The sequence below is a fragment of the Cherax quadricarinatus genome, chromosome 68 (genome assembly GCF_038502225.1).
Source record: "Cherax quadricarinatus isolate ZL_2023a chromosome 68, ASM3850222v1, whole genome shotgun sequence".
NCBI lineage: Eukaryota > Metazoa > Arthropoda > Malacostraca > Decapoda > Parastacidae > Cherax > Cherax quadricarinatus.
In genome coordinates this window covers 1,528,734-1,553,474 of record NC_091359.1, presented here as the reverse complement: position 1 = coordinate 1,553,474, position 24,741 = coordinate 1,528,734, and the positions used below count along the sequence as shown (strand labels likewise).

Genomic DNA, 24,741 nt, shown 5'->3' with positions numbered 1-24,741 from the left:
GACAACGTTCTTGCCTCACATGCTGAATGTCCATGGTTTGATCCCCGGCATGGGTGGAAATATTGGTGTGTTTTCTTACGCCTGCTGTTCCCATTCGCCTAGCAAGCAAGTAGGTACCTGGGGGTTATTTCACTGGTGTGGGTGGTACCCTGGAGGACAATATTGAAGGACCACAGTGGAAATAAGTCACTCTGTCTGACTTTTTTGGGTTATCCTAGGTACTTTACACATATGCTGCTATGTATGATAATCTATGTAACTGTATTTGTGTATACCTGAATAAACTTACTTACACAATGGAAATAACAGTCACTCAATAACACACTGACTTTCTTGGGTTATCTTGGGTGGCTAACCCTGCGGGGTTAAAAAAAAATTTAACAAAATCTTATCTATCCCTCATAAGATTTCTTATGCAATTAACTACAATCATATGTACAATACGAAAGCTAATGAACAATTGGTACAATTTCAAAGATATGACCCCTCAAGGAAGGTTCCTTGATGTTGGTGAGGGGCTCTTGATTTAGGGAATTGGATCTGTGCTCCAGTTCCCCGAATTAAGCCTGAATGCCTTCCACATCCCCCCCCCAGGCGCTGTATAATCCTCCGGGTTTAGCGCTTCCCCCTTGATTATAATAATAATAATCAAAGATATGACATTGTTTCAGACTGATTCAATGATCTTCAGTTTTTTGGAGTGATTGAATAGAGATAGTGAATATACAGAAAGTTACTTATAGTAAAAAAAAAATGAAACAGGTTGCGTAATTACTTTTTTATGGTAATTTTATAAAGACTGGAAGAAAAGTGACAGTTGGGCGAGTTAGAAATGTTTGACAGAGCTTATTGTTGGTTCAGTTAGGTTAAGGAGATGAGGCTTTTTTTTTTTAATAGGTCTGAATGATAATTAGAGGGAGGCGGAAGGACAAGGTCACAGTTTTGAGGTACATGATGGTATGTGAAGGTCACAGTGTTGTCAGGGGCCGTGGTGTGTCCCGTGACGTCATCAGTGTGCACCAATCAGGTGGCAGCATTATCAGGGCATCTGACACACCTCCACTTTCTGCCACACGCAACTTCAACAACAATTTAACAATTGTTAACTTACAAACTCTTTACATTTACCAAACTGCATTTCAAACAATAAAGAGTTAGTCCTAGATACCACTGAAATAACTGTGTTGCTTAAATAGGTACATTGCTTAACAGGAATTTGTAAGACAACTTTTAAATCAGTGGAAGCTGGCATTTATGTCAGGTGTGAGTGTGGTAAGCCTGGGTGGGAGCAGCAGTCTACCCACAACCATTGACACGGGTGTTTGTTCCTCTCTTCTTTCTCCATCAAAGCTTTTAAAATGAAGTCTTTCATTGATATTCCTCCTGACAGTCATTTTCCCATCGAGAATTTACCGTATGGGATATTTTCAACCTGTGACAACGTGAGTATGAGGGATGACAGCTACCTGGGCTCGCACCTTGTCTCACTTTTTTTTTTTTTTTTTTTGGGGGGGGGGTTATCCTAGGTAATTTACACTATTATTATTGTACTTATGTGTACTTGTGCCTAAATAAACTTACCAGCTATCATAGTCATTTTGTTTGGTTTAGCTTCAAATCATATTATATAATCCATACGAGTTTAATATTTACATTTGTTATGGGCAAGTAAGGAGTATTTTATTCAGATTTAACCCAGGACAACCAGTCAAGTCAATGTGAATTATAGAGGGTGTCGTGGCTCACTTGGTAGCGCGCTGACCTCACACTGAGGGACCGGGATCGATCCCCGGCACGGATGGCACATTGGGCAAGTTTATTTAGGTACAGGTACATACAAGTACACTTATCATACACAATGTATATTATTCACCAACATAACCCAAAAATAGTAAAAGTGGCTTGTTTCCACTGGTGTCCTTGTAATATTACTAACTTTAAAACTGCTACTGTTCCTGTTGACATAGTGGTAATTAAGTACTTGGGGTGGGTGGCACCCTGGGGGAGTGGGAGAATAAAGGACCCTGGTGGAAATGTACAACCTCTGATGAAGCACTGGCATTATTTCTCTAATATAAATATGAATAATAAATTTAGGGCTCAGTTTTGAGCTGAATGGTAATTATTGTGGAAATTCTCAATATTAAGTATATTGTACAATGGATACAGTTGTATATTGTGCTTATAGGGAAGATCCATCTATCCTTGGCAACAATACCAGGTAATCCAACCTAACCTAAGCTAGATTTAGAAGAATTTTAGCTTGGGTTAGCTACATTTATTTTTGGGTTACCAAAGAAAAAAAGTTGTCTCCCTGTAGGTCAGAAGTATAACATGTCTGCATTACATAACCCACATAATGGAGAATTTACACAACGGGTGTTCCTTGGCTTCATTGGCAGCATACTCTCCTCGCACACCTTGTGTCCGGGGTTCAATCCCCGGCATGGGTAGAAATGTTGGGAATATTACGTAAACATGCTGTGCCATGCATAATAATAATAATTATTAATAATAATATTTCAGCATAACAATGTTTGTACAGAGATGGGTAACATTTAGTTGTACATGTAGAAAGCTCATAGTTATGCGGAGCATTTCAGGTTTTCTATAAAGTGTTCATGTATGTCAATCATCCTGTACTACACTTTATAGGAATAGTTTGTTGTGGGTCACATCCTGGGGGTGGTAGTATACCTTACATAAGGTTGGGCTTAACAGTGAGGTGAAGTGGGATAATGGCTCTTACCTGTAAAATTGTCAGTATAAAAACAATAAAATTTGAGACCCTGAACTCAGTGTTAAGCAGTTTTATTTTTCCATCTTCGCCAATTTTTTTTTTTACTAATTATTTTTTATATTATCAATATAGTATTTATTACACAGTAAATTCAGTATTAATAACTAACCCATGAGGCTTCAACATTTGGTTTAATATGCCATAAAAATAGAATTTGACTGTCAGTTATTGTATTTGTAATTGCTTCAAATTAGATAGTGTCAAGTTTCTCACTACAGTACTGTATGTTTTTTAGAAAAAAATTTAATTGCCTCAAAGTTTTTTTGTCTTGTCTAATATTCTTAAAACTTTTTAAAACATTACTAATAATAATGAGGCCTATTTCCTACTATATATACATTCATTTTCCAAGATATATTTGTATTATAAAAAGATTGGTTCGCACTGGATGTCATGTGTGGAAAAGCTCAGTTATGTAAAGCAACTGGGCAGACAGAAACAGAATTTAAAAATAGTAGACATTAGGTAACTGCAAACATCCTCACATAGGTAGTTTGTGCACAGCATGTAAAAAGCATGAGGGCAAGCATTGATTGTAATTGTGAGATCTCTTGAGTGACATCACAAAGATAATGGGATATTAGGAGTTACGCTTTATTTAGGGAACGATGCATAAAGCATTAATTATTTTTTTATGCTGGTCATGGGGGTGCACAAATCAACACTCCTATGTATTGTATTATGTACATTTTACCAGGGTTGACTAGTCGATGCCCTTTATTTTCATTGTTATCAAATGCAAATAATTTACCTTAATGTGTATTAAGTCATCATTCTAACATCACATCTATATCGTGTTCCAGCCAAGGTGCCGTATTGGTGTTGCTATTGGTGACATGATTTTAGACCTGTCATTGATCTCTCACTTGTTTACTGGACCTGTCCTCAAAGCCCACCAACAGGTCTTCCAGCAGGTGGGTACATTATTAATTTTTCTAATTTATTACTATGTTTAATAATGTTACTCTTGAGATGAATGATTTTGTTGTTCAGGAAAGACAAATAGTGTACGTAGTAGGTAGTGTAGGTAGTAGGTTGGTAGACAGCAACCACCCAGGGAGGTACTACCGTCCTGCCAAGTGAGTGTAAAACGAAGCCTGTGATTGTTTTACATGATGGTAGGATTGCTGAGGTCTTTTGTCTGTCTCATAAATATGCAAGATTACAGGCATGTCTTGCTACTTCTACTTGCACTTAGGTCACACTACACATACATGTACACATTTATTTATACACACTCATCTGAGTTTTCTTTGATTTTATCTTAATAGTTCTTGGTCTTATTAATTTTCCTTTTATATCCATGGGGAAGTGGAATAAGAATCTTTCCTCCGTAAGCCATGCGTGTTGTAAAAGTCAACTAAAATGCCGGGAACAATGGGCTAGTAACCCCTTTTCCTGTAAAGATTACTAAAAAGAATAAGAAGAAGAAAATTGTCAAAGTGGGAAGTCTGAATGTGCGTGGATGTTGTGCAGATGATAAGAAAGAGATGATTGTGGATGTTATGAATGAGAAGAAGCTGGATGTCCTGGCTTTAAGTGAAACAAAGCTGAAGGGGGTGGGAGAGTTTCAGTGGAGAGGAATAAATGGGATTAGGTCAGGGGTTTCAAATAGAGTTAGAGCTAAAGAAGGAGTAGCAATAATGTTGAAGGATAAGCTATGGCAGGAAAAGAGGGACTATAAATGTATTAATTCAAGGATTATGTGGAGTAAAATAAAGATTGGATGTGAAAAGTGGGTTATAATAAGCGTGTATGCACCTGGAGAAGAGAGAAGTGTAGAGGAGAGAGAGAGATTTTGGGAAATGTTGAGTGAATGCGTGGGGAGTTTTGAATCAAGTGTGAGAGTAATGGTGGTTGGGGATTTCAATGCTAAAGTGGGTAAAAATGTTATGGAGGGAGTAGTAGGTAAATTTGGGGTGCCAGGGGTAAATGTAAATGGGGAGCCTTTAATTGAGCTATGTGTAGAAAGAAATTTGGTAATAAGTAATACATATTTTATGAAAAAGAGGATAAATAAATATACAAGGTATGATGTAGCACGTAATGAAAGTAGTTTATTAGATTATGTATTGGTGGATAAAAGGTTGATGGGTAGGCTCCAGGATGTACATGTTTATAGAGGGGCAACTGATATATCGGATCATTATTTAGTTGTAGCTACAGTTAGAGTAAGAGGTAGATGGGAAAAGAGGAAGGTGGCAACAACAAGTAAGAGGGAGGTGAAAGTGTATAAACTAAGGGAGGAGGAAGTTCGGGTGAGATATAAGCGACTATTGGCAGAAAGGTGGGATAGTGCAAAGATGAGTAATGGGGGGGTTGAAGAGGGTTGGAATAGTTTTAAAAATGCAGTATTAGAATGTGGGGCAGAAGTTTGTGGTTATAGGAGGGTGGGTGCAGGAGGAAAGAGGAGTGATTGGTGGAATGATGAAGTAAAGGGTGTGATAAAAGAGAAAAAGGTAGCTTATGAGAGGTTTTTACAAAGCAGAAGTGTTATAAGAAGAGCAGAATATATGGAGAGTAAAAGAAAGGTAAAGAGAGTGGTGAGAGAGTGCAAAAGGAGAGCAGATGATAGAGTGGGAGAGGCACTGTCAAGAAATTTTAATGAAAATAAGAAAAAATTTTGGAGTGAGTTAAACAAGTTAAGAAAGCCAAGGGAAAATATGGATTTGTCAGTTAAAAACAGAGTAGGGGAGTTAGTAGATGGGGAGATGGAGGTATTAGGTAGATGGCGAGAATATTTTGAGGAACTTTTAAATGTTAAGGAAGAAACAGAGGCAGTAATTTCATGCACTGGTCAGGGAGGTATACCATCTTTTAGGAGTGAAGAAGAGCAGAATGTAAGTGTGGGGGAGGTACGTGAGGCATTACGTAAAATGAAAGGGGGTAAAGCAGCTGGTACTGATGAGATCATGACAGAAATGTTAAAAGCAGGGGGGGATATAGTGTTGGAGTGGTTGGTACTTTTGTTTAATAAATGTATGAAAGAGGGGAAGGTACCTAGGGATTGGCGGAGAGCATGTATAGTCCCTTTATATAAAGGGAAAGGGGACAAAAGAGACTGTAAAAATTATAGAGGAATAAGCTTACTGAGTATACCAGGAAAAGTGTACGGTAGGGTTATAATTGAAAGAATTAGAGGTAAGACAGAATGTAGGATTGCGGATGAACAAGGAGGTTTCAGAGTGGGTAGGGGATGTGTAGATCAAGTGTTTACATTGAAGCATATATGTGAACAGTATTTAGATAAAGGTAGGGAAGTTTTTATTGCATTTATGGATTTAGAAAAGGCATATGATAGAGTGGATAGAGGAGCAATGTGGCAGATGTTGCAAGTATATGGAATAGGTGGTAAGTTATTAAATGCTGTAAAGAGTTTTTATGAAGATAGTGAGGCTCAGGTTAGGGTGTGTAGAAGAGAGGGAGACTATTTCCCGGTAAAAGTAGGTCTTAGACAGGGATGTGTAATGTCACCATGGTTGTTTAATATATTTATAGATGGGGTTGTTAAGGAAGTAAATGCTAGGGTGTTTGGGAGAGGGGTGGGATTAAATTATGGGGAATCAAATTCAAAATGGGAATTGACACAGTTACTTTTTGCTGATGATACTGTGCTTATGGGAGATTCTAAAGAAAAATTGCAAAGGTTAGTGGATGAGTTTGGGAATGTGTGTAAAGGTAGAAAGTTGAAAGTGAACATAGAAAAGAGTAAGGTGATGAGGGTGTCAAATGATTTAGATAAAGAAAAATTGGATATCAAATTGGGGAGGAGGAGTATGGAAGAAGTGAATGTTTTCAGATACTTGGGAGTTGACGTGTCGGCGGATGGATTTATGAAGGATGAGGTTAATCATAGAATTGATGAGGGAAAAAAGGTGAGTGGTGCGTTGAGGTATATGTGGAGTCAAAAAACGTTATCTATGGAGGCAAAGAAGGGAATGTATGAAAGTATAGTAGTACCAACACTCTTATATGGGTGTGAAGCTTGGGTGGTAAATGCAGCAGCGAGGAGACGGTTGGAGGCAGTGGAGATGTCCTGTTTAAGGGCAATGTGTGGTGTAAATATTATGCAGAAAATTCGGAGTGTGGAAATTAGGAGAAGGTGTGGAGTTAATAAAAGTATTAGTCAGAGGGCAGAAGAGGGGTTGTTGAGGTGGTTTGGTCATTTAGAGAGAATGGATCAAAGTAGAATGACATGGAAAGCATATAAATCTATAGGGGAAGGAAGGCGGGGTAGGGGTCGTCCTCGAAAGGGTTGGAGAGAGGGGGTAAAGGAGGTTTTGTGGGTAAGGGGCTTGGACTTCCAGCAAGCGTGCATGAGCGTGTTAGATAGGAGTGAATGGAGACGAATGGTACTTGGGACCTGACGATCTGTTGGAGTGTGAGCAGGGTAATATTTAGTGAAGGGATTCAGGGAAACCGGTTATTTTCATATAGTCGGACTTGAGTCCTGGAAATGGGAAGTACAATGCATGCACTTTAAAGGAGGGGTTTGGGATATTGGCAGTTTGGAGGGATATGTTGTGTATCTTTATGTGTGTATGCTTCTAGACTGTTGTATTCTGAGCACCTCTGCAAAAACAGTGATAATGTGCGAGTGTGGTGAAAGTGTTGAATGATGATGAAAGTATTTTTCTTTTTGGGGATTTTCTTTCTTTTTTGGGTCACCCTGCCTCGGTGGGAGACGGCCGACTTGTTGGAAAAAAAAAAAAAAAAAAAAAAAAAAAAAAAAAACAAAAAAAAAATGTATGTATAGGACTAACATGCAGCAGTCCATAGTCAGAATGGCAAATTTTTCTTTAATTTCTGTCAGATTTATTGCACACATTACTTTGAGAATAGATCATTGCTTTGGCCACTTTTATGATGATAATGATTATTTTTATTATTGCTAATATCAAATGTAGGTCCTTGTTAGAACTCGCACAGCAGAAAACACTTATTTTATGTGTAAATTGCTTTGAGGGAAATGTTTCTCTTTCTTTCAACGCACTGGCCGTATCCCACCGACGCAGGGTGGCCCAAGAAGAAAAACAAAAGTTTCAGCACTTCAACAGCCTTCTGGAACGAATTAATTTCGTATCCCGAGGTACCACTGTATAGCTAAACTCTCACAAGGACCTACATTCAAAATTATTAAGTTACTGTTTTGAGTTAGAAAAGACTATACAGTGGGTCAATAGATTGATATAGGCTGAGGCATAAACTATTCTGTTGTGTGTGGGATCTGGTTTGATCCAAGGGAAGAGTTGCTCCAATTCCTTAGATCTAGATCCCTTCACTGGCATCATGGCAACTCTCCCTTGAAGAGCCTCTTTATAAGTTGTACTTGTAGCAATAAAGATTATTATTATTTTATTGCATATTATATTATTATTATTGTCAACTTTCAGATACTGATGTTATGCTAGGTTGTCCAGTTTGGTTCAAGTTTAAAAGAGCAGATTAATATGTTATGGTTGGTTCCAGGTCACCCTCAATGCCTTCATGAGCCTAGGCAGGTCAGCCTGGAAAGAGGCAAGGTCAACATTGCAAACTTTATTAAGTGATGATCCAACTCTACGTGATGACCCATCTCTCAGAGCCAGGTAAACTTTCATTTTTGTTAAACCGATTTTCTTATACAGTTCAGTGACATGTACTGTACCTATTAATACTTTGAATACATAGCTGAGTTAGTTGTGTTTCACAAGTCATAGTATTTTGTACAAGAGAAAAACAGTAAATATTATAAATTAATTTTAACAGGTTTTTATTCATCTTTCATACAGAGCTTTAGTGCCTCAGAGTGCAGCTAAGATGCATCTTCCAGCAGAAATTGGTGATTACACAGACTTCTATTCTTCGATTGATCATGCAACCAATGTGGGCACAATGTTCCGGGGCAAGGACAATGCTCTTATGCCAAACTGGTCAGTATTAGTTTCAGACATTGCATATGAGTGAAGTCAGACCTATGAAGGTAGTCGAATTAAACTAATTACTACACTTAACAAAAAAGTGTTAAAATAACACACTAGAATTTAGTGTAGATAATTACAATAATTTATTTTCAGGTTTAGGACTTTGTTTATACAGTACATATTACTATTTTATTTATTTTCCAGAAAGATACATTTGTGTTACAAAGACATCTTGCATGAGGAAGCCCATAGTTATGCATACCATTTCATACAAACTTAAACTAGGAGTAATGCCGATTGTAAAATTGTTGCACACACAGGCGAGCGGGTAATAAGCAAGGACAAACCTGTTGAAATTCATTTTTTTTTGATGCCCTTTGGTTCTCCTGTAGCTCTGTAGGAAGAAGTTTCTCTCTTGGTAGAATGTCCTGAAAATGTCAAGTGAACAGAATACATGGCTTTAATGGTTAGTAAATCTAAAGGTGTGAGAAGAGTTGGTATGTGTTGTCTAAAACTAGCATTATGCCTTGTAGTATTGTTATTTTGTTGTATGCTTGGTTTGTTGGTCCTCGTGCACAGGTGCCTATACAATATGGATAGATCAGTGTAATGTAGAATAAAGTAAATTGAGGTAGGTACATCATAGCAGATTTTTGAGAGTATTCCCACAGTTTTGTTGAGAGTTTTCAATTTGTTGGATATGAATAGAGAATTTTAATTTATTTGTGTGATGGATTCAAAAGGAAGGGCAATTTAGAAATGCCTGATTTTAAACATGAACTGAAACCATTGTTGGTCAGTGTTATTTTTCTTGTTGCAACAGCTTAGTTATTGTAATAATAATAATATCTTTATTTCTACAAGTACATGTACAAGGTTTACAGGCCTAGCTGACATCAATGACATACTGCTACATAGAAAGCCAGTTATGTAGAGCATTTCGGGCAAATAAGGTTGGTTTTGTCCCGAGATGTGACCGTCCCCAGTCAACTAACACCCAGGTACCCATTTTACTGATGGGTGAACATAGACAACCGGTGTAAGGAAACACACCCAATGTTTCAACCCTCGACGGGAATCGAACCCAAACCTTCACCGTGTGAAGCAAGAGCTTATGCCACCAGGCCATGGGCCACCGTAACTCTTTCCTCTTCTTCTGATACCCGTATTGCCTTGATTTTGGCTCTGTACCTTGTAAGTGCATCATAATATTTGACAGTTTTCTCCATAGGAAGTTTGATGTCCATTGATATACATGTACAGTCAGTGCAATACCTCATTAGCACCCTTCATTTATTCTGTAGTGATGTGGCGAAGTTGATGTGCATTCTTCTAGGAAGCTTAAAACATATCCCTAATTTTATCACAGGAGGTATCTGCCAGTGGGTTATCATGGTCGAGCTTCCAGTGTAGTAGTGTCTGGCACACCCATCCGCCGTCCAAATGGCCAAACACGGCCAAAAGATGACGAGCCTCCTGTGTTTGGACCCTGCCGACTGATGGACTTTGAACTTGAAATGGCCTTCTTTGTTGGTCCAGGAAATAAACTGGGCGAACCCATTAGTGTGAGAGATGCCCATGAACACATATTTGGCATGGTTCTTATGAATGATTGGAGTGGTAAATATTAATATAGACTATGTATTTACTGTACTGTATTAAAAAGCTTTATATGTACTGTGCATAATGATAATACTGTATGCTAAGTTAGCCAGATGTGATAAAACAAAATATCTTGATACAGGTTAGGTTCCAGGCTACCGCCGTAAAGCTTATTGCCATCGAGATAACTTGTTCACTGAGTTTAATCATTTCTAACTTGGCATTTAAAATAAAAGGCTTACGACTCCTCTTTTGGCCACAACTACCCTTAGATGCCATCATAAATGAGAGAATGAGTGAGATGCAGAGAATGTTAATATACTGAGTATATACTGAGTGAACAGGTGGTGGGTGGTCAGATGAACACACATTAGTACCTGTCCAGTTGCTGCTCATAGGCATCCTCTTCAAGGGGGGCTCCTTGGCGTGGTGAAGAGGCTCTTGGTCTGAGGAATTAGCCCTGTCGGTCTTCTTCCTCAGACCGAACCTAATTACCCCCCATTCTCCCCTCCCCTATCCCATCCTCCCCTTTTTCCATTCCTCCTCCTCCTCCTCACCCCTCCCTTTTGCCCTTCCTCTTTTTGGCCTTTGGGATTTCTCCCACAGGCGCGCTAGTTCCTAGGTAGGGGAAAGGACACCGGGGTCCATCCCATTCCGTTGAGGTTCTTGGCGGTGGCGTAGTTTGCCGTGGAATCTGGATTGCCTGGGGATGTCCCGATCCCTCTCCGGTATCCCGGAGTAGCTTTGGGTGTCTTTCGGGCGACGGGTGTATCTCTGGAAGCCACCTTTCGGATTCCGGGGGTGGTGGCCGAAGGAGGTATGCTTTGTGGCGGATATCCAGCCGCCCTCTCTTTTGTCCACCGAGGTAGCTCGGCAGATGTGAGGTTGCTATCCCGGATTGCTGGTTTACTGGCATGAAGGGTAGGGTATGGCACGGGTTCCATGCTGCATCTGCGCTACTAGTGGTGTTGAGGTCCTCTTGGGCGCGGAGGGAGATTTCCGACCCTTTCATTCCTCCTGGGAACTATTCCTCCCCGCTCCCCCCCTTTTTTTATTTTTATTTTATTTTCTTTTCTTTTTTTTTCTTAAAAACAAAAAGCAAAGGAGTAACCTAACCATGGCAGCCCTAGTCCATGAACCCACTACCCCCGGGCCCCTTCTTGATACCGCACCCCATTCTGACCCTGCCTTGTGTTTAGACCACTCTTCGGACACTCCTGATGCCCCTGTAACTCTTGCTGGTGCTGTTTCCTCACCCGCTTCAGGTACTGGGGCTTCGACTGACTCCTTCGATTTGTCTGAACTCCGCTCTCCTTTGACTATGCTTCCGGCTTCTCCCTCTACGGTACGGCAATTTTTGAATCGCCCGCCCATTTCACGCTGGACCAACTCCGGTCCTACTCCTAAACGCCAACGTCAATCTCCTGATGATGCTCCTTCGTTACCTTCCCATTCTACTCTGAAAAGACCGACACGTCAAGCACTCCCTCTCCACGCTCGGTTTCGGACCACACAATGGACTAAATTCTTTACTTTAAGACCGACTTCTTCTTCTGCCTACCTTTCTGACCATAGTATTGGCAAAGCGCTCCTGCGTCATGTTGGTAGAGATATTTCATTTCATGCTCTCAAGAGCGGTATGCGCATCGTCACTGTCCAGAATGCTGCCCAAGCTCATGATCTTTCTCTCCTTTCGAATATCAATACTACTCCTGTCACTATTGAAAAACATCTTTCTCTCAATTCTTGTAGTGGTACTGTCATTCTGCCCCATACCATAGTCCAACAGAATTTCCAGTCATGTGGCAATGACATTTTTGAACAGCTGGAACTCCAGGATCTCCCAATCCTCAAAGTAGACACTTATGTCCTTCCTGCCTGGGGGCAGAGACGTTACCCTTGCAATGTGGCTCATTTAACTTTTGACAGCCGAGAACTCCCGTCCTCTATATATGTCGCGGGACATCGGTTACAAGTTCGAAAGGTGATACCTACACCGCAACAATGTAGAAATTGCTGGCATTTTGGTCACCCAGCGAAATATTGCAGATCTATGGCCGAATGCCCAGTCTGTGGTGCCGACGACCATTCTAATACATCTTGCAGTCAACCTCCATCTTGCCTTAATTGTAATGAAGCTCACCCTTCGTACTCCCGCCGTTGCCAGGTCTACTTAAATGAACGTGAAATCCATTGCCTCAAAGAGGCAGAAGGTCTCCCTTATGCTATGGCAGTTACTCCTCTCCGCCTCCAAGGGAGACTACCCCGTGTTTCTTATTCTCATGTTTCCAAACATCCCCCCACTTCTGGGGTCCCATCTTCTGCAGCCTCCTCTGTTGTTACCCCTCCCATAGCCACTACGGCATCTAATCCTTTTGCTGTCCTTGGCTCTGACGTCCCGACTACAACTCAGTCTGTTCTCACATCTTCGCGTCCTTCCACACAAGCCCCAGTATCAACAAGACCTCGTACGACACCTAATACCAATCGCCCCTCTACTCAGAAGTCCAAAAAATCCACATTGCTCAAATCTTCTTTGCCCCTTCCTTCCCTTCTTCCACCTCCACACTTTACCTTTCCAGTCTCTGTACCTAGTTCTTCCCCTCTCTCTGGCTCTATTACAAGTGTGGAGATTCACCCTCCTCCTCGTACTATGCCTTCCACCCCCGTCCCCTCCCAAGTTTCTCCCTCTTCTGCCACCTCCCAGGTTTCTGCCTCTTCTGTCCCCCCCCCCACACTTCATCTCCAGTCCCTTACACTCTTCCCTCCCCCTCTACTTTGGTACAGTCCATTACTGTCCCAATCTTTACTCACCCTCCTCCTTCTGTCTCCAATATGGTCTCCCATACATCTTTGAATTCAGAAACACTTGAAGCCATTTCAGAATATATTGCAGAGACTAAACCTTCAATGGACACTGATTCACTTCCTGTTCCTTCTCTTCCCTCTCCTCCATCTTCACAACCCCATTCTTCGCAATGCTCCGTTCCTTCGCTACTTGAACGTCTTCCAATGCCACCACACGTTGACTTTTCTAACCCCTCTAGTCCGTAGGTGCCTTTACCTACAGATTCCTGATATTTTCTTCATCGCTAATCATGGCCTATTTACAGTGGAATATCCGCGGCCTCGGGTAATCGGGGTGAGCTTCAGATGTTGCTTTCCAGGTTTTCCCCTGTTGGTGCTTGCTTACAAGAACCAAAATTACACTCGGCTGTTTTCCAACCTATCTCAGGCTATAATTTATTGTATTCTTCGGATCCTTTCTCAGATGGGACCTTTAATGAAAGTGCCCTTCTTCTATGCAATGATATTCCGTACTGTCAACTATTTGTCCATACCTCGCTGCATTACACTGCAGCCCGTATCCACTTGAATAAGTGGTTTACAATATGTTCTTTTATATCTCTCTCCTTCTCGAGCATTTTGTATCCCAGACTTTGCCTTTCTTGTTTCATCCTTACCACCACCACTTCTGTTACTTGGTGATTTTAATGCCCACCATTTCCTCTGGGGGGGGTCTCATTGTGACTCACGTGGCATCCAGTTGGAGGCTTTTCTCGCCTATCACCCCCTCCATGTTTTAAATACGGGTACTCCCACCCATTTTGATCCTCGTACTCATACTCTCTCTTGCATCTATCTATCAGTCTGCTCTTCCTCCACTGCACTAGACTTCACCTGGTCTGTTCTACCAGACTTACATGACAGCGATCATTTTCCGATCATTCTTACTTTTCCTTCCTATTCACCACCTTTCCGTAGCCCTCGCTGGCAATTTGATCGGGCAAATTGGGATCTTTACTCACACCTCACTGCTTTTAGTGAGGTTCCTTCTTCATCCTCCATTGATGAGCTCCTACACATCTTCTCGACGTCAGTTTATACCGCAGCTTCTCATTCTATACTCCAAACCTCAGGCAGGCATTCTCAGAAGTGCGTGCCTTGGTGGTCTCCTGCTTGTGCTCGTGCAGTACGTTTGAAACGTGCTGCATGGGGCAGGTACCGGTACAATAGAACTGCTGAGAGACTTCTTGATTTTAAGCAGAAGCGTGCGATCCCTCGCCGTGTCATCCGTGAAGCTAAACGCACTTGTTGGCGAGACTGTTTCCACCATCACCTCTGCTTCTATGAGTGCAGTCTGGAAAAAAGTGAGGAAATTGAGTGGGAAATACTCTCCTGACCCGGCTCCTGTTCTACGGGTCGTTGGTGTTGATGTAGCAAACCCTCTCGACGTTGCCATTGAACTTGGCACACATCTGGTCCGTATTTCCCGAGGGCTCCATCTATGCTCCTCGTTTCTCTCCTCAAAGTCTGCCAGAGAGTTAGTACCCTTGGACTTTTCTTCTCTCAGAGAAGAACAGTATAATGTGCCTTTTACACTTCAAGAACTGGGGGCAACGCTCTCAGCTTGCCGATCATCGGCAGCTGGGCCTGACGACATTCATATTCGTATGTTACAACATTTACATCGTTCAGCCCTTGTAGTCCTCTTACACCTCTTCAATCTTATTTGGGCACAAGGAGTTCTTCCCCAGCTGTGGAAATCTGCCATTGTTCTCCCTTTCCGCAAACCGGGTACTACAGGACATGATGCCTCCCACTATCGCCCCATCGCTCTTACTAGTGCAGTTTGCAAAGTGATGGAACGTCTCGTAAATCGACGTTTAATGTGGTATTTAGAGACACACAACAGTCTCTCCGCTAGTCAATATGGCTTTCGTAAGGGTCGTTCTACCATAGACCCCTTACTACGCTTGGATACGTATGTTCGTAATGCCTTTGCGAATAATCACTCGGTTATTGCCATATTTTTTGACCTTGAGAAGGCATATGACAACTTGGAGGTATAATATTTTGGCCCAGGCCCATTCCTTAGGCCTCCGAGGCAATCTACCATCCTTCCTTAAGAACTTTTTAACTGACAGACATTTCCGTGTTCGAGTCAATAATGTTCTTTCCCCGGACTTCGTCCAAGCTGAAGGTGTCCCTCAGGGATGTGTTCTAAGCACAACACTGTTTCTCCTTGCTATAAATGATTTGGCCTCTGTTCTTCCACCCAATATTTGGTCATCACTCTATGTTGATGACTTCGCTATTGCTTGTGCAGGCGCTGACTGTCATCTTATTGCAGTTTCTCTCCAGCATGCGGTCGACCGTGTTTCCACTTGGGCCACCACGCATGGGTTTAAATTTTCAAGTACCAAAACTCGCCAAATTACTTTCACTAGACGCTCTGTTATCTCCGATCATCCTTTGCATCTCTATGGCTCCCGTATCCCCGAACGTGATACAGTCAGGTTTCTAGGCCTTCTCTTTGACCGTAGGTTATCCTTGAAACCTCACATTACCTCTCTGAAGGCAACTTGTCACAGCCGGCTAAACCTTCTTAAAACCCTTGCTCATCGTTCCTGGGGAGCTGATCGTCGAACTCTGCTTCGCCTACATTCAGCCCTCGTTTTATCGAAACTCGATTATGGTGACCAGATTTATTCCGCGGCCTCTCCTGCTACTCTCTCTAGCCTTAACTCTATCCATCACCAAGGATTACGTTTGTGCCTTGGTGCTTTTCGCTCTTCCCCTGTTGAGAGCCTCTATACAGAAGCGAATGTTCCATCCTTGTCTGATCGCCGTGATGCCCATTGCCTTCGCTACTATGTACGCTCTCACGATCTACACAATCCTTCCATTTATAGAATGGTCACCGATATTAGTAGACATTCTTTATTCGTTCGCCGCCCCTGTTTGCTCCGTCCCTTTTCTCTTCGCCTACATTCACTCTTGTCTTCCCTTCAGTTACCACCTTTATATGTTCATGTAGCATCTCACTTTTCCCTACCCCCCTGGGAAGTTCCAGCTGTTCGGGTCTGTTCTTTCTCACTCCCTTGCTCGAAAGCTCAACTGCCTACGGTGGCTTCCCGCTCTTTTTCTTGATCACTTCCACTCCCATTCTCATGCCACCGCTGTGTACACAGATGGCTCTAAGTCTTCAGACGGCGTCGGATTCGCAGCAGTGTTTCCGGACAGCGTCGTGCGGGGGCATTTACTATCTTCAGCTAGCATTTTTACTGCTGAACTGTATGCCATTCTTGCAGCACTTATTCGTATCGCATTTATGCCTGTGTCATCATTTGTAGTAGTCTCAGACTCCCTTAGTGCTCTACAGGCTATACGAAAATTTGATACATCTCATCCCCTAGTTCTCCGTATCCAACTTTGGCTACGCCGTATCTCTACCAAACATAAAGATATTGTTTTTTGTTGGGTCCCTGGTCATGTCGACGTACAGGGCAATGAACAGGCAGACACTGCTGCGCGGTCAGCAGTACATGACCTACCAATTTCCTATCGAGGTGTTCCATTTCTGGACTATTTTGCTGCAATAGCTACCCACCTTCGCACCCGTTGGCAGCAACGTTGGTCAACTCTGCTCGGTAACAAACTTCATTCTATTAAACCGAGCATAGGTTACTGGCCGTCTTCTTGTCATCAGTGCCGAGGTTGGGAGACCACTCTCTCCCGCCTTCGCATTGGCCACACTCGTCTTACTCATGGGTATTTCATGGAGAGGCACCCTGTTCCTCTCTGTGAGTAGTGTCAAGTTCCAGTATCGATTAGCCACATTCTGTTAGACTGCCCTCTCTATCAACGAGCACGCAGAATTTACCTCCAACGTCGTCTTCATTCTACTACTCTCTCTTTACCTTCCCTTCTTGCTGATGGACCCTCCTTTAATCCTGACTCTCTCATTGACTTCTTGACAACGACTGATTTACTCCACAAACTCTGATGATACTTTTCACACTCCCCTCAACCCTTTCTAGTTCAGTCTCTTGCTGCCCTTTACCCTTTCACCATCCACTACCCCGCTGTTATCCGTAGCCTATTACTCATCCATCTCCCTTTTGCCACCTGATGCCCTCGCTTCCTTCCTGCCCTGCAGCGCTGTATAGTCCTTGTGGCTTAGCGCTTCTTTTTGATTATAATAATAATGCTCATAGGCATTCATTTTGCATTATGCATGAATTTGTGAAGCTTTTTCCCCACAATACAAACACCTTACATAGTGTACAAGTTGTCTACACATTGGTACAGTAGAATAAATACTAAGAGCAACACTTTAATAACTTAATACACGACATTTAAAGTGCCCAGAGCAATTATTATTATTATTAGAATTATTATTTATTAAAATTATTATTAGAATTATTGTTATTGTGCTTATTGCATCAACACTAGTGAGACAGTGATTTTAGTGTGTGCCTGCATGCCAGCACAGTGTGTAAGTTTATTTAGGTACAGATACACACAAATACAGTTAGAGCATATATAAAATACACAATAACTTTAAAATGCTTGAAATTTTGAAAGTTTCCAGACATTGAGAGATGTGGGGCTTACAGAGGATGTAAACAAAGTGGCATGTGGATGTTGTAATAGTGAATCGGGCAGCTGTATAAACAAGTTTTTGGTTATAATTTGAAGTTTCAATATTAGCAAAGTGCCATGAAATGGGGTGTTCCCTGTGTACAGGTATTTCAGTAGTTTATTTAGCCAATGTATACTTTGTACTTTAAATACATGTGAAAAAATTCCAAAATAAATTTTTAAATAAGAAATTTGCTTTTCTGTTAAATGAAAATGGTTTTACTTATTTGTAACTTTAAAAAATAATCTTTTCAGATGAATATTAATTTTTAAACTAAGTTTATTGATGTAATTCTTTAGTAATGGGTAATTTTAGTCTTCTCATAATTTCTTTTCTATAGCTCGAGACATTCAGAAGTGGGAATATGTTCCGCTTGGTCCATTCCTGGCTAAAAACCTCGGCACAACAATATCTCCGTGGGTAGTAACCATGGAGGCTCTTGCACCCTTTGTTGTGGAAAATTATGTCCAGGACCCACAGCCCTTTTCATACCTTAAACATGAAGATCAGTATAACTATGATATAAAGCTAGAAGTGGGAATTCGCTGTAAGTTTTATTTCTCCAGTTTAGTTTTCTTTATTTATATAATTGATTCAAACATTCTTCCTCAAGTTCATTTCTTCATTACTCTTCAGGCCAAGCCTTATTTTGCTAAGTGTTATATTTGGATGCCTGTTTAATGAATCTGCCAGTCATCTGAGTACTATGTCTGAAAAATAAAAATCACACACTATATTGGCATTTTTGTACTGCATTCTGAACATTTCACTTTATTTTAATGGTAAAACATTTATGCAGCTATTCCTAATTGAACTATGCCTTCAAAACTCTTAATTTAGGTAACTTGAAACCATCCACCATTGATTCAGAAGAGTAATGAAATCAAATTATCAGATGTATACAGTATAAAAGACTTAGGAACATTTTTTGTTCTATTAAAAGCTTTATTACCATTCAGCTTTTCTCCAAAGTGCTTTTTTTTATCTCTTGTCCCAGTTGCTTTTGCATGATGCAGTTTTCTAAACCCCCACACAAATTGCTACATTTTTTATTTTTTCAGCTGATGGTAGTGATCATGTGGGAACTGTGTGTTGCAGCAATTTCCGCAATATGTACTGGACAATGAAGCAACAGCTAGCTCATCACACTGTCACTGGTTGTAACATTTGCACAGGGGATCTCTTGGCTTCTGGCACCATTTCTGGACCAGTGAGTAAAGATTCCAATAATTTAATTATGTAGGTTTTATTCAAAATCTTTTATAAGTCATCCCTGTACTATATACACTATCTGTTGACCACTAACGAAGTACGTATTAGAATAGATGATGCATGCAGTTCAGCAATTAAATATTTGAAAAATGTCAAGTCTTCATAAAGCATTTATTCTACAAGTCAGTCCTTTCAAGCGAGAGAGCCTCATTGTTAATGAAGTGTTCTTGATCCAAGGAATCAAATATACACTTCTTGGACTAAAGCTGATTACCTCCCATACTTCGTTTTGTATGACCCTTAAGACCAGTTAAACGTTTCTTTTTTTGCTCGACTTGTTTCTAGTAAATTAAAAACAAGAGGGATAGTTTTAAGAGCATAATTATCAAAACCAAGCACTAAACCCACTAGGGTAATACAGTGTTACTTTAAGAGCATAAAGGGCATATTTTATGCAAGGAATGTACTTTTTCCCCATCTATTGCTTCCCCCCCTTTTTTTTCGGGTACACAAGTGGAGTTTAGTGCTGGTGATCTTAAGAAATTTGCAAGTCACTCAGAGCAAGAGCCAGTGGGCCTTCTGCAGTGCTCTTCCATTCTTATATTTAGAATTAGCATAGATTGTCTTGTAAAGAGCTCTTGTATTGTATTCAAGAAGGTGCTAGAAAAAAAAAAGTAATAAATTTTTCAGCCAAAAGTGTGCACGTGATCTTGCCCTGTAAGTGCTGTGAATTTGTTTTAATATAAATCTGATATTGCATATTGCTGTTTGAGCTATAGGTATGGCTGGTTTAGACCTCCTGGTACGTATGTCCCCATAGGGGTCAGATGTAAATAGGAGGTCCTTGAACATTGTTTTGCTATACATGAGCATTCTGGGTACATAAGATTACAACTATCATTGTTTTCCACTGACCCTGGACAAATCCTTATGTTTGCTGTGAGAGTGATAAGTCATCTTAAATGACATGTTACATGACCTGACCATAATTGTATCATGTTCAAGGGAAATTTTTCTTTCATAATTACATGTTATTCTGACCATATAAACTGATGTACAATTGTGCAGTTCGAAAACTTCTAATGCGTATTTGTAAATGCCATTAGATATAATGGTGTAAAGGAAAAAAATAAAATATGAGTAAATTTCCAACATGCTTCCCCTGTATTTAAAAGTACTGTACACAGTACATAATTATGCAACATTGCTATAACTGGTGTACTCCTAGAGGTGCTCTGTTTAGTTCTTGCTTTAATTATTACACATAGCCCTTTCTACCTCAAATCTCTTGCTACCCTCTATCCCTGTACTATCCACTGCCCTGCTGTTCTCCGTACTCTACTAATTATTCCTCTTCCCTTTTGCCACCTGATACCCCTGCTTCCTTCCTACCCTGCAGCGCTGTATAACCCTTGTAGTTTAGCGCTTCTTTTTTGATTATAATAATTTAATCATTACACATTCACAATAGAAAATTGGACTTAAATATATAAATGTATCGAGTAAACTGATTTCCTCACCTGATGAGGCCAGTTATAAATACTGTATATTAACTAATGGAAGTGCTACTTTATGGCTTCCACCCCCCCAGGCTTTTGTGTATGCAGGGAATTGGTGAACAATAAGCTCATAAATATTTGCACTAATTTAATCAAGTATTTTTGGCTCTAACAGAGTGAAGATTCATTTGGATCATTGCTAGAGTTGTCATGGCGTGGAAGTAAAACTGTGGACATTGGTAATGGAGCCACGAGGAAGTTCCTGCAGGATGGTGATGAAGTAATTATAACTGGCTATTGCCAAGGAAATGGCTACAAGGTTGGGTTTGGGTCATGCACTGGCAAGCTGCTTCCTGCCCATCCTCTCCAGTGAAGTCTAATCAGTATTTCTAAATTGATTGTGCATATACAGCAGTGGTATATTCTTGTTAGAACGTTTTTTCTTGTACAGTAAGCTTTTTCAAATATGGGCAACTAAATGTTGGTGACAGCAGAAGCAGTGGAGAGGTAAAGATGTATTCAGTCCCTCTAGCCTTGTAGTCTTATCAAAGTCAGACTTTCATTGAGACTGAGCACTCAAGGCTGAGGAACTGATCACCAGATTTTTACCTCTATTGCTTCTGCGGTCTCCAATATTTAGCCACCTCTGTATTTGATTGGAGAAGCCTTCTGTATAGTCAAAAAAAAATTTCAACACAAGATATCTTACTCTTGTATCTGACTTGCTCATCTCCTGGTTGGTATTATATGCCATTAATATAACTGTAGGTGAGAGAATTTAGATTTTAAAGAAAAATGTTTATTAGTTTTGCATTTGTCTTTTACACAAATATGTGGCAACTTTATAGAATAAAAATATACTTAAACATGTGTACATTTTTTTCATAAAATGAAAAAATATCCAATAAATTTTGATTATTGAGTTGTACAAAAAAAAGCCCAATAAGAGTACTGTACTGCATATTAAAGCATGACAACTTAAGTACTACAGACAAGCGTTACATTTGGGTATCTGTATTAACATTTTGCACCTACTCAGCAGGCTTCATCAGCATAATACAAAAGTGATTACAATTCTGGGGACAGGCAGAGAGTGAGTTCGAAATGATCAGTCCCTTGACTTTGGTCATTCTCCTAGCCTACTGTATAATCCTCCGGGTTTAGCGCTTCCCCCTTGATTATAATAATAATAATCCTAGCCTACAGCAGAGGCTTGAGACCACAAAACTGTATACTGAAACTGGAAGCAAGGTTTACCATTATTATTATTATAATCAAAAAAGAAGTGCTAAGCCTCAAGGTTTACCAGCTTTGAGAAAAATGTCACAGGCGAATTATTATTATTATTATAATCAAGGGGGAAGCGCTAAACCCGGAGGATTATACAGCGCCTGGGGGGGGGGGATGTGGAAGGCATTCAGGCTTAATTCGGGGAACTGGAGCACAGATCCAATTCCCTAAATCAAGAGCCCCTCACCAACATCAAGGAACCTTCCTTGAGGGGTGTCACAGGCGAAGTAGGTCACGCTAAACAGTTACGAGCAACGTTATCTGTACTATACCATGGTGTTGCAACATCAGATTTCATGGTAACACTATAGCTTGGAACAGATATATTCAACATCATTTTAGCATGACCTACTTTCACTAGTGGGCCCAGCTCACCTGCAACATCTCCAGCTGCTATACTCCACTTTCAATTCCAGTACATGTTGCAAGTATGGCTTCAGACCTGTTTTTAGGATAAGTGATAGTCTTCCATCCGACCTGGTAGCTCAAGCTATCAGGTCCAACTCACACCCACCCACATCCACTCGTGTATTTATCCAACCTATTTTTAAAGCTACACAACGTTCTGGCCTCTATAACTGTACTCGGGAGTTTGTTCCACTCATCCACAACTCTATTACCAAACCAGTACTTTCCTATATCCTTCCTGAATCTGAATTTTTCCAACTTAAAACCATTGCTGCGAGTCCTGTCTAGGCTAGATATTTTCAGCACACTATTTACATCCCCTTTATTTATTCCTGTCTTCCATTGAGGTGTATAAATGGAAGACAGGAATAAATAAAGGGGATGTAAATAGTGTGCTGAAAATATCTAGCCTAGACAGGACTCGCAGCAATGGTTTTAAGTTGGAAAAATTCAGATTCAGGAAGGATATAGGAAAGTACTGGTTTGGTAATAGAGTTGTGGATGAGTGGAACAAACTCCCGAGTACAGTTATAGAGGCCAGAACGTTGTGTAGCTTTAAAAATAGGTTGGATAAATACATGAGTGGATGTGGGTGGGACCTGATAGCTTGAGCTACCAGGTCGGTTGCCGTGTTCCTCCCTTAAGTCAATGTGACCTGACCTGACTAGGTTGGGTGCATTGGCTTAAGCCGGTAGGAAACTTGGACCTGTGTCGCATGGGCCAGTAGGCCTTCTGCAGTGTTCCTTCGTTCTTATGTTCTTATGTTCTTATCAAGGACTGATCACAAACTACCTCTCCACTTCTACCATTTTCAGAATTGTAAAAATCTCATTAGATTGATGAAGCCTACTGAGCAGGAAGGAAAAAAAATTGTCAAGATGCAAGTTTTAAGCATCTTCCTCATCAACTTTGATATTGTATACCATATATGATTCATGACTGCAGTATCAAAGACAGCAAGTTTGTATTAAAATGCTTTTTCACCCAATGAGTGTTTATCAAGTAAAAGTATTGTATTTAGGGAGAAGTGTTAAACCCACAGGGGGTCACTAAAGGAAATTTTATAGAACTCATTGGGCAAAATTTAGCTATCTGATTCACAATTGCAGTACTTGATTACAATTGTAGAAAAGGTATCAAGAGTCAACAGGATCTACATCACCGCAATTTTTTTTTTTTAATATGTACATGCTGGCAAGCTTTTAATGCACAAAGAACTGGACCTATCCTCTCCTTCCTTGGATTGAACCCATTTACTTCCACTTTGCCAACCACTACAGGTTTAATAATATGCTACATTTGTGGGGCAGGGTCCCCTCAAGGGAGGTTCCTTGATGCTGGTGAGGGGATCTTGATCTAGGGAATTGGATCTGTGCTCCAGTTCCCTGAATTGAGCCTGAATATCTTCCATCCCCCCCACATGCACTGTATAACCCTACGGGTTTTGCGCTTCCCTGTGATTGTAATAATAATGTGGGGCAGGGTCTGTGCTCCGGTTCCATGAATTGAGTCTGAATACCTTCCATTCCCCCCCTCCCACATGCACTGTATAATCCTATGGGTTTAGTGCTCCCCCATAATAATAATGTGGTGGCAGGGTAATGATAAACCAATAAGGCTCCTATAGAGCACAGGGAATTGTGACAACTGGGTTTGAATCTAAAGGAAGGTCAGGTCTGGTCTAATTCCTTGGATAGAGATATCCTATTATTACATTCATGGTGAAGAGCTGAGCTCACAGGGGTTGCAGTACCTGGGAAGCAATCAGATTTGATCCAAGAAGTGAGGTCCAATTCCTTGGAACAAGAGTCCCTCACTGACATTGAGGGACTGTAGGAGTCATACCACCTAGGGAAATGGGAGGCAATCAGGTTTGATTCAAATACTCTTCAGGGAAGGTGCCTTGGTGCTAGTGAAGAGCTCTTGATGCAAGTAACTGGAACTGCCCTTCTTTTGGATCAAATCTGATTGCCTCCTATTGATTGGTGCAATATGACCCTTAGAGGCTACCACTTCCTCATGAATCTGATAACAGTAATGTACAAATACAATATGCATTTGATTAACCTTCGAAATACATTACAGCCTCTCCTCACTTAACGATGGAGTTTCGTTCCTAAGACCCGTCCTTAAATGATAAATGAATTTATCATTAAGCGAGGAGCATACTATAATGGTAGTGAGTTTGTGTTAACCATCTTTTTATTTTAATGTCACCTTTGCACCATTTATAACATTTCTGGTATATTTTTAAATGTTTATACAGTAGTATATCATATAATGAAATAAAAAGAACAGAAAAAATCAGCTCTAATATACATTATTTAGGTATGAATACTGGTCAGCCCATCGTAAGTCCAAGGCATTGGTAAACGAGCACGTCGTTAAGTGAGGAGAGGCTGTATACTACTATATATTCACTTCGTAAGATTTAAAATATGTATAGAAGATTCATGTAACTGTATGAAGTCAAAGCTTAAAAGATATCTATAATTGCACTTTACATGAATTTATAGCTATGTTATCACATGAAGGAAAAATATAATAGTATCTGAAAGCAAACAAAGACTGGCATATAATGAGATTCACCAAATGATA

At 40.5% G+C, this 24,741-nt stretch overlaps 1 protein-coding gene across 1 annotated transcript; it reads left to right on the top strand.

Annotated features, from left to right (window-relative positions):
• Nucleotides 1-655: 655 nt before the first annotated feature.
• On the top strand, nt 656-21,311 carry Faa (fumarylacetoacetate hydrolase). The gene is made up of 8 exons (XM_070099572.1): nt 656-1,442; nt 3,604-3,714; nt 8,270-8,388; nt 8,572-8,712; nt 10,073-10,323; nt 18,075-18,281; nt 18,796-18,944; nt 20,621-21,311. Exons 1-8 carry the CDS (start codon nt 1,359-1,361, stop codon nt 20,816-20,818), a joined length of 1,260 nt encoding a protein of 419 aa, XP_069955673.1. The 5' UTR covers nt 656-1,358; the 3' UTR covers nt 20,819-21,311.
• The last annotated feature ends 3,430 nt before the right edge of the window (nt 21,312-24,741 follow it).